Source organism: Nannobrachium achirus, assembly GCF_963921795.1.
Source record: "Nannobrachium achirus genome assembly, chromosome: 14".
NCBI lineage: Eukaryota > Metazoa > Chordata > Actinopteri > Myctophiformes > Myctophidae > Nannobrachium > Nannobrachium achirus.
This window is the reverse complement of record NC_137821.1, coordinates 41,334,499-41,345,355: the sequence shown is the minus strand read 5'-3', so window position 1 is coordinate 41,345,355 and position 10,857 is coordinate 41,334,499. Positions and strand designations below refer to the sequence as shown.

General features: G+C 44.7%; 1 protein-coding gene across 1 annotated transcript in view; it reads left to right on the top strand.

The window, feature by feature from the left end:
* gal3st3 (galactose-3-O-sulfotransferase 3) overlaps positions 1-10,626 on the top strand; it is a gene marked incomplete at both ends in the record, with an annotated part of 14,414 nt that extends 3,788 nt beyond the window's left edge. Inside the window, 4 exons of the mRNA XM_080741623.1 lie at positions 3,438-3,729; positions 8,130-8,573; positions 9,226-9,453; positions 10,234-10,626. Coding sequence (XP_080597749.1) covers positions 3,438-3,729; positions 8,130-8,573; positions 9,226-9,453; positions 10,234-10,626 — 1,357 coding nt within the window. The remainder of the gene's footprint in view (positions 1-3,437; positions 3,730-8,129; positions 8,574-9,225; positions 9,454-10,233) is intronic.
* Positions 10,627-10,857: the final 231 nt, after the last annotated feature.

The following is a 10,857-nucleotide window of genomic DNA, read 5'->3' as shown; positions in this document are numbered from 1 at the left end:
GATAAAGTAGGGTGTTAATTTACGACAAAACACAAAAAGTTAAAATATGGAGATAGGTTAATAGTCAGTGGTTGTCCGGGGACCACTAGTGGTCCTTGGGGGGTTTCTGGGTGGTCCCCAGCTAAATGATGGAGAGTTGGTAACCAAATGGACCCTTATAGATCTTTATCTCTTGAGAGAGTAAAATGAAACCAAATGGACCCTTACGGTTCCATTTGGCTTCATTTTGAGAACAGGAGCGCTCGTCGTGCGGCGCGGGGCGGAACAAGCGGTCGATTTGATCCACAACAACGACAACGACAACGTAGCCTCGGCAGGAATGATAGCGCCTCACCCCACGGAGGTTAGGGTAGCATAGTTTTACAGAGGTTACGGTTAGGGTTAGGGTTAGAGTCAGCCATAGTAAGCTAATGGCTAAACACAGCCGAGCTAGGCTAGTAGATAAACAACGAAAGAGGTGTCGCAAACGAGTGACGTCAGGGACTTCACAAGTGAATGGCTGTTGTCGCCATCTCATGGTGAATACGCAGATTTACACAGGTGCGCTGATAAGAGACTATCAAGGTGAATTGATCCAGGTGGTGTTAGGGGTGTGTGGTGAACGACAAAACGAGCGCTCTTACCCCAATCTCACTGAGTTACCCAAACTGACTGTAACATATACATATGAAATTCATCCTCTGCATTTATATCAACTAGTAGCTGTGAGCAGCCATTGGATTCTATGGCACTCAGAGAGTTAAGAGTCCTTCCCAGGGACACACATCTGGCCTGGCCAGGAACCATAGCTGGTACACCTAGGAGCTCTGGTTCCTGAGGCTGCCTCACTAAACACTCAGCTATGGCCTCCACTTTATTGTAGTGAGGGGAGGGGGAATGTCCACTTTTCATCTACAACTAAAATAAATACATATCATTTTGGGGGTCCTTGACAAGAAAAGGTTTGAGAACCACTGACATAGTAGTCTCTCAAGAACAGACTAACTGAGCTCCAGTTAAGTGAAAATTACCTTTTCTTTGATGGCTGGCCAGATTGCTGACATAGAAACATAGGTTTTTCAAAAAACCTTAGAAGGATTCAAAAGACACTTATAGAATCGGGTAAAAATTTTAATTTTCACGATTTTTCAAAAATAGCAGATCTACAATGTGAGCTTGTAGATCTGCTATTTTTCAGTAGTTAAAGCATAAAATAATAATACACAATAATGTGTACCCGTTTTTAAAAATTCACTTGCTCCAGGTGAGGCTCGAACTCACAACCTCGGCATCACTCTACTGGTTACTGTCTTATAAGTACCGCGCGCTAACCGATTGCGCCACTGGAGCTTGTATTAAACAATCTCAAAACGTGTTCGTTCGTGCCGAGTTTCGGTCTTGCGGATCTGGTACTTTTGATGCTTTTGTGTGACGCTGTAGTAGGCCTATGATAAAGTAAAAATAAGCATAGCTGGCCTGGCCTCCTTCCTCAGCGTTTGAAACTAAAGTGCATCAAGCGGAAGTGACATACATTTCTGAGAAATAGAGTACAACTGTGTCTAATCAGGAAATACATTTCTCTCACAATTCATAATATTGCCATTTTTAACAATCAGTGAATAGAAAATCTTTAAATCATTAACAGCTTTTTTTTAATACAGTTTCCACAATCACAGTAGCCTAAAGTGATTTGATTTACAAAAAAACTATTCAGTAATAGTTCTTCATTCAATCCCTTAGGGAACTCTGTGTTTAGAATATGGATCCAATTAAGCCGGTCTCAATCCAATACCCGGTCTCTATAATCACCTCTTCTTAAGGGGTTGACTACTTAACTATTTATGTGAATTCATACAACATCAATCAATCAATCAATCAATCAATCAATCAATCTTTATTAGCGGACTCAGGTCCATAAAACAGGGTACAAGACATAAAGACATAAAACAGTGTACAAAAATCAATGTAAAATAAATAGTACATAACCTGGCCCACAGGAAAAACACACAGGCATTTTAGCCAGTGTACCCTTAGGGTCGTTTCATACCGTTATAAGGAGCCTAACTAATTTCGGTTCGGGAGGACGCCCCGACCCGAAATTATTTAGGTTTGGGGGGAGTTCATCCATACTTTCTTAACGGCTAGTGCCGAAGTTGCTTGTAAATATTGGAGGTCCGTGGCATGACAACGTTTGTGGCCGATGAATGAGCATTGCAGGGGGGATACAAATTTGACTTTCCCTCGCGCTGCACGCTGAATGACTGGAGGTCCAGTGAGTGAGTAGCAGCTCCAGCGGGGCCGGGGTCTCTTCTCTCTCTCACACTCACAAACGCTCGATCGAGCTCTGTAAAAACATGTAATCTACAAGCTCACATTATAGACTTGCCGCCTCCCTTGCTGGCAGTTGCTGCATGCATGTCATCACACAGTCACAACTCGTCGTGGAAAACCTATCAACACGGAACACTAGCAAATAGCAATTAGCAAAGTTGTGTTTAAGCTCTTCTTTTGTCTTTAAAACGGTCGGCGACGCGTTAGCGATACACGCAGCTGTGTGTGTGTGTGTGTGTGTGTGTGTGTGTGTGTGTGTGTGTGTGTGTGTGTGTGTGTGTGTGTGTGTGTGTGTGTCGCGCGCGCGCCTCCCAGTCCACCACTCTTCGTCTCCAGCCACAGCGAGAGACAGCTGACTTGTGTCCGCTCTGCGAAGCCCAATTCACGGCCACACAAGCATTTGAAAGTCGGCGTGTCTCCCTCCCAAACGACCGCTGTTTCCTTGGATTCACAGCCGAGAATATGAACGTGAAGCCGGGCTGAATGAATGAGAAGACACCGCTGAGTACCGAAATTAAGTCGGGAGGTCACAACATTTCGTCAGCACCGTAGAGCCGAATTTAGTCGGTTGACGCCCCCCGAACCGGGGGATGCAAACCATATTTGGGTTTGCCTAGTGCCGAACCGAACTTAGTTAGGCTCCTTATAACGGTATGGATCGACCCTTAGTCTGGATGTACAGCATGAATTGCTCATAAGGGGGCTTGAAAGTGCCACAAGATGCCGTTAGATGCATCCAAACGTTTCATGAATTTGAACTTTAAGTTTCTTAAAAGTGCTTTAAAAGTCCTCACTCCAGTATAACAAACATCTCACTAGCACTGCCCCCTCTGGGTTTTTTAAGGAGTATTCTCATAGCATCATTATATGCAACTTGCAGCCTATGCATACTAGATTTCTTTTTAAGATGACCATAGGTGAGCAGTATAGAGCGGTGTGCAATATGTCTTAAACAATGACACTTTCACTTTAGTAGAACATTGACTGAACTTACGAGCAATAGTGTTTGCTTGAGCATACAATTTTCTACACTGTCTGAAGATATCATCATCATCAGTCATTTGATCAGTAATAAAGTGACCAAGGTATTTGATTCTACATAAACGTTCTCTCTCTCTCCTCTCCAGGACCATGGAGGCGCTGCACCTGGGCTGCCCGGCACTGCGCTCCCACCCGGACCCCGGCCTGAAGCCCAAGCACTCCAACGTGGCCTTCCTGAAGACCCACAAGACGGCCAGCACCACCATGCAGAACCTGCTGTTCCGCTTCGGCGAGCGCAACAACCTGACGGTGGCGCTGCCCGTGCAGGCCTGCGTGCACCAGTTCTGCTACCCGCGCACCTTCGCCGCCCACTTCGTGCACCCGCACACGCTGCCGCCCAACATCATCACCAGCCACATGCGCTTCAACCGCGCTGAGGTGAGGAGAGGGTTTTTGTGTGTTTGTTTCAGCTTTCAGCGCGATGGCGGATGTTTAGACCTGTTAAAACCGGGGAAAGCACCTGCGTCATTTTAGCTTGTATGCGTTCAGTGGGGGAAGAAGTACTCAATACCACGCAATACCACACAGTGGTGTCAGTTCAGAAAAAGCTAAGGTATGGCAACATGACTGGTGTCTTGCACGCGCGCGCAAGACACCAGTCATGTTGCCATACCTTAGCAACAGGCATAATACAGTACATTTATTTTAAGAAGTACATTCAATTTTTCCCCCGTTTCTACGGTTTCTTGGGCTGGATATGGCAGCCTGGAATGATTCAAGTGCAGCTAAACTTGGCATGTTAGTAAACGTGCCACAATTAACAATAATGCATTACACCTGTGCAGCTGACCTGGGAATATACCATTTTGTCAAGTGACCATTTTCTTAAATTTTGCATTTGTAGTTATTTTACTGTAATTTAACAACACAATAACCAGAACAGATAGACAAAGAGACATTCATGGATTTATATTTAAAAGTAACTTTTATTTTCCCCCCTGGACCCAGGGTATGGCAGCTGCATACCCCTGCCATACCCAATTGACGCCCCTGATACCACATGTAACAATACCCTGTTACAAGTAAAAGGCCTGTGTTCAAAATGTTACTTGAGTAAAAGTATTGGTATCAACTATACTTGAAAGTACCAAAAGTAAAAGCACTATTTTCAAAAAGCCTATGTAGAAAATAGGGCTAAAGACAAGTGGTTAATGTATTTTTTTTATTATTATATAATAATGTATATCTAGAAGTTCTAGTAACTAAAGCTTTCAAGTAATTGCGGTGGAGTAAAAGTACAATATTTTCCGAAGAGTACAAGTAGAAGTATTGCAAATTGGAGATACTCTAGTGAAGTCAAAAGTAACTAAAAAGTTTACTTAAGTACAGTGCTTTGTTACTTTCCACACTGCATGCGTTTCTCTCAAGAACAGACTAACTGAGCTCCAGTTAAGTGAAAAGGCCCTTTTCTTTGACAATGGCTGGCCAGATTGCTGACATAGAAACAGGTTTTTCAAAAAACCTTAGAAGGATTCAAAAGACACTTATAGAATCGGGTAAAAATTGAAATTTTCAAGATTTTTCCAAAATAGCAGATCTACAAGCTCGCAGCGCGGCACTCGGTGCGCTGTGTAGATCTGCTATTTTTGAGTAGTTAAAGCATAAAATAATAATACACAATAATGTGTACCCGTATTTTAAAACTCACTTGCTCCAGGTGAGGCTCAAACTCACAACCTCGGCATCACTCTTCTGGTTACTGTCTTATAAGTACCGCGCGCTAACCGATTGCGCCACTGGAGCTTGTATTGACAAGCTCAAAACGCATAGGTTCGTGCAGAGTTTCGTACTTAAAGGAGTAGTTCACCACTTTTCAACCTGTCTTCATATAATAGGTCAGGGATCCTCAAATACAAATCTTGAAGGTCCACAAATATTTTTTTGAAACCGGTCTGGGTCCGGGAAAAAAATAATAATAAACATATATATCCGCTTATTTTTATGTCGGTCAATCTTATATAGTAGGCAAAGATACAAAAAAGTACCAACAAGGGGTTGACACTATGGTCTCAGAGGCACTTGCCCGTCTGGCAAGTACAGGTCATGTTCTACTTGCCCTCAGGTCATGGCCACTTGCCCTCATAATCTTACATTAGGGATACCTTTCTTACATTATTTTACATTTGCTAATGTTAGTTTTTTTAGTAGTTTGTTGATGCAGTAATGGTCTTTTTCCCCATTTCTTTCTTTATTAAAAGTGTCTTTAAATTATAACTTCACTGTCATCTGGCCTGGCCTGGGGACTCTGAGTCCTCCATAATCATTTGGGGACCTCACTTCACTTCACTTAACAACAACAACACATTGAAAGGAGAACAGTAGTAAATCAATGTGGAGCAGAGATATTCTGCACTAGTGTTAGTTTCTCTGGTTTCTTTTAACAAACTGGGATAATCTTCGAATATTTTATGCTTGTGTCGCAACGTGAATATCGATCTGAAAACAAGTTGTTGCGCGTCGGTGACGATTGACGGAACGGCTCGTGGCTCACTCCAGTACTGTACCACCGAGTACTGCGTGCAGCTCGCCATGCAAAAAGAGAGGCTGCCGTCACGGGCCGTGGTGCCACTGGTGCGTCGCGACAAACTCTCCTGAGAGAAGATTACAGTCCTGCAAACGTATTCACGTTGATGTTGATGAGCGTGAATGAAAACCCACTGATTTATAACTAGTTGCACTGTTGCAGGCTGCAGCTAGAGCTAGCTGCTAGCTGCCTACTCTGAAAGCTCCCACGCACGGTCTGTGGTGGTAACAGCCTGACAGCGCGTCGTTGTCATAGAGATGACAGCCCATAATACTATGTATCCCGGCATCAGCCAATCAGCGTGTCGTTGTCTCTCTCTCACACACACACACATGCACACACACACACACACACACAGTCTCAGAGCGCATGCAATGAAGTGAAGGAGAAGTGGAAACGAAACGCCGATATGTTCTGTTTTCTTTTTTTTTTTTTTTTCCTAATTCGTCCTGGGTCCGGTTGGCGGTGCCTCGCGGTCCGGACATGGACCGCGGTCCGCCTATTGAGGACCCCTGTAATAGGTCCTCACTAATGTTCATGATAAAATGTCACAATTTTGTTCTACTCAGTCCAAGTCTCCTATAGGAGAGCTGTGGGAAGTTCAGAATCCATCGTCTTGTGACATCATCATTTTCCCAAAAAAAAAATGTAATCAATATTTTTGAAAGAAATATTTAGATTTTTATTATCGCGAGAACAATGGCTTCCACTTTAAAATTGCAACTTTTCAGGAATAGAAAGCCTGCAGTTTCTATAAGCTGGATTGGCAATAGGGTTGTTCGATTAATCGATTTTTAATCGTAACCCGGTTTTTTTCCTTTGGACGATTTAAAAAAATGGAAATCGTAAAATCGATTTTCACTTTAATTAGGGAAATTCTTACTCATTGGAGCCTTGCACGCGCAAAAAGTACACAGCCCCGTCCTCCTAAAGCAGGACGACAAGGTCCGACACCAAATTAATATACTACTTTCTATCTGATGTGTAATTTATTTGATGCGCGTTTAGCGCACGTCAGACTGAGCAGAGTTCACCACCGCACTGTGCTCACTCGCGATGGTTCAAGCAGCAAACAGAACAAAACGCTGCTGAGCTGGTAAACTTACTTACTTGTTGTAGTTTGAAAGAAGCTTATTAATTCTGTGTTACCCACCTACTGACTGTAGTCTCCTACTGTCCCTGTCACTGTGTTAATTTTGCGTCGGGAAGCGAAGCGCTTCGCCTCCGTTTACAATCAGTCAACATCTCCGTGCATGAGTGGTGCAGGGCAGGGGCGTAGCCAGGAATTACATTTTGGTAGGCGAAATGCCTACCAAAATGCCTCACCAGCCTCCAAGAGCTGGCTTGTTTTGGCTGTTTTGTCACTCACTATTGATAATGAAACACTAAGGACGCTAAGTTGTATGTGATTGTTGCACAACTAAAGTTATTATTATTAATACCCTTATTGTTTTATTGCATTTTGCTATTTGGCTATATAAAAAAAATTAAAAAATGAAACAATAATGATAAAAAAAATCATTTCCTTGCATTTTTTAAATGAAAACAAAATAGTTGAAACAATGTATTATTCTTTTAACAAAAAATCGAAATCGAAATCGAAAATCGGGATTTCAGAGAAAATAATCGAGATTTTATTTTTTGGCCATATCGAACAACCCTAATTGGCAATTGATGATGTCACAAGACGATGGGTTTCTGACCTGCCCACAGCCCTCCTCTGAGAAAAAAAATAAAAAAATAAATAAAAAAGCTATTTTTGAGTGAGGACCAATTATATGAACATAGGTTGAAAAGTGGTGGAGTGCCCCTTTAACTAAAAAGTTTACTTAAGTACAGTGCTTTGTTACTTTCCACACTATATGCGTTGCCTATTCAAGTATAGTAGATATACAGAGCTCAAAACGTGTCGCTTGGCTCCGCGCTGCGAGTCTTGTATATTTGCTATACATAGCAGTCTCATCTACAGCTGACATGCTTAAAAGACACTTGCTCCAGGTGAGGCTCGAACTCACAACCTCGGCATCACTCTGCTGGTTACTGTCTTATAAGTACCGCGCGCTAACCGATTGCGCCACTGGAGCTTGTTTGAAATAAGTCAAAATGTGCCCCTTTATTTCACAGATATACAAAGCTCACAGCGTGTCACTTGGTGCCGTGCTGTGAGCTTGTTTATCTGGTATTTCTGCAAAACATAAAAATCGAACAATCTAAAAGAACAAATCTAAAAACTCCACTATGCATCCACCCCCAGGTGCGGCGGCTCATGCCCAACGACACAATCTACGTGACCATCCTGCGGGAGCCGGGCTCCATGTTCGAGTCCCTGTTCAGCTACTACAACCAGTACTGCCAGAGCTTCAAGCGCGTGCCCAACGGCTCGCTGGAGGCCTTCCTGGAGGAGCCCTGGCGTTACTACCGTCCCGACGAGAAGGACTCCATGTACGCACGCAACACACTCACCTTCGACCTGGGCGGCGACAAGGACCGGCCCGCCACGGACGAGGCGTACGCGCGCGCCTTCGTGGCGGAGGTGGAGCGCTCCTTCCAGCTGGTGATGATCGCCGAGCACTTCGACGAGTCGCTGGTGCTCCTGCGCCACCTGCTGTCCTGGGACCTGGACGACGTGCTCTACGTCAAGCTCAACATGCGCACGCCGGGCTCCAAGAGGAGCCTGACGCCGGGACTCCCCGCCAAGGTAAGGGAAAAGCTTGATATTTTATGTGTCATTAGTTAGACGAAGAAGGGCTAAAGTGGCTAAAGGGTTAGTTTTACTGAGGTTAGGGTTAGGGTGTGGGTTAGACATAGTGGTTAACATTCACCAGGTTAGCATTCACCTGCGTTGACAGGTTAGCAATTTCACCAGGTTAATATTCACCAGCGTCAAACTAATGGGACATCGAATAAATGCTACGTCGCAATATCGACACACTCCCTAAGGTAAACGCAATTTAACTTCACATGGGATCAGTGTTGATTTCATAGACTAAAAACTATGCCGAACACTTTTCATCAACTATACCTTCGACTACTGACTAAAACTGAATGAAAACTAAATAACTAAGCTATGGTGACTAAAACTATAACTAAATATATTGACTAAAAGACAAGTCATTTTATGTTTGGTTGTGATCAGGTGTTAAAATATAATATAATCTATTAATTCAAGTCTACACAGGGTGAGTAATCGATAGGAAAAAAGGTCATTTTGGGGGTGAACTATCCCTTTATCTGCTGTGCCTCCTCTGGGCGACTGATTTTCCTATAATAAAGGCATCTATCTCTCTATCCATCTATCTAAGATTTCATGTGATAATAAAGGCATCTATCTCTCTATCCATCTATCTAAGATCCGGGCCTGGAACTCGGTGGACGCGCGGCTCTACGACCACTTCAATGCCTCGCTGTGGCGCAAGCTGGCGGCGCTGGGCCCGGCCTGCGTGGCGCGGGAGGTGCGGCTGCTGCGGAGCGCCCAGGAGAGGCTGATGCGCGGCTGCTTCGGCGGGCGTATGCCGCAGCTGCGCTCGGCGGCGCAGATCAAGAACAAGGACCTGCGGCCCTGGCAGCCCAGCGCCAAGGTTGTTTTTAAAATGATTTTACTTGTTTATAAAGCTCTCGATGGTCTGGCACCTTCGTACCTCTATGACTGCCTGCCTAGATATGTTCCAAACTGCCCCCTCAGGTCTGCTAGTGCTGACCTACTTCGATGTGCCTACAATGACATAATGTATAAAATATACGGTGAAGCAGCATTCTGCTTCTACAGGCCGATGGCTTGGAATAAACTCCCACTACACCTAAGATCTCTGTGGATAGCTTTAAAGCACAGCTCAAAACCTATTTCTTCACTCTTTATGTTTTTACTTTTCGATTCCTTTCCGCTTTATTGTTAATCATTTGTACATTTTCTGTTAAGTACTTGTGCTTCAAGTTTGCTCTTTAAAGCACTTTGAGCTGCATTCACGTAAATTTTCAATTCAAAGGATCTTTATTGGCTTGAGAAAACATACGTTTACATTGCCAAAGCAAGTTTCAAAACATAATAAAAACAGTTGAAAATGGGGAACATATATACAGTTGGAGGGGGTACAGCATTTTGTAAACAGAGCCATGTCACATTTTGTCGTTATGTACAGTATATACAGGGTATGAAGCTTTTTGGAACAAATATCAGCATTTCTTTTTCCTCAATATGATTTCAATAGTATACATCGAAGGAAGAAAAACATTAAAACATGTTTAAAGGTAGCAGCTCTGTTTATACTGTATGTGCAGTAGGTCAGGATGCCGTTCAATGGTTTGGTCATGTCATGAAAGCATACAAATAAGGTGTATCGTTATTGTTATCATTATTCAAGGTGGACATCGTGGGCTACGACCTGCCCGCCAACCTCAGCCAGGGCGGGGCGTCCTCGCAGGCCCAGGAGCTCTGCCTGAAGCTCATCATGCCCGAGGTGCAGTACACGCGCAACCTGCTGCGGTCGCAGTCGCTGCGCTACAGGCGGAGCTACCCTCTGCGGCCACTGCAGCAGTCGCAGCCCCCGCAGCAGCGCTCCGTGCTGCCTCGCCACCTGCAGGTGGGGGTCCACAACAGCCAGCTGCCGCCGCAGCCCCCCGCTCGCCACCCGGGCCAGGGGGCCGGGTCGGCGCCCGGGTCCACCGCCGCCACCCCGCGGCCCGCCGCCGGGGGACCCCCCCAGGGGGGCCGGACCACCCAGCTTAGATCGTCGCTGCAGACCCAGGCCTCGTAATAATAGGCCGGACATACGAACACAGAGGAGACGTGCTGTAGGTTAGAGCAGTGGTTCTCAAAGTGGATTCCAGGGACTCTGTGGGTTCCTTTACGGGGGTCTAAATTGACCCATACAAGTCTGTAACTCAAACAGTGTACAAATGGAACCAAATGGACCCTGACGGGTCCATTTGGTTCCATTTGTACACTGTCAGAGTTAAGGAGAGACCTTGACGTTTGAAGGTTTGAG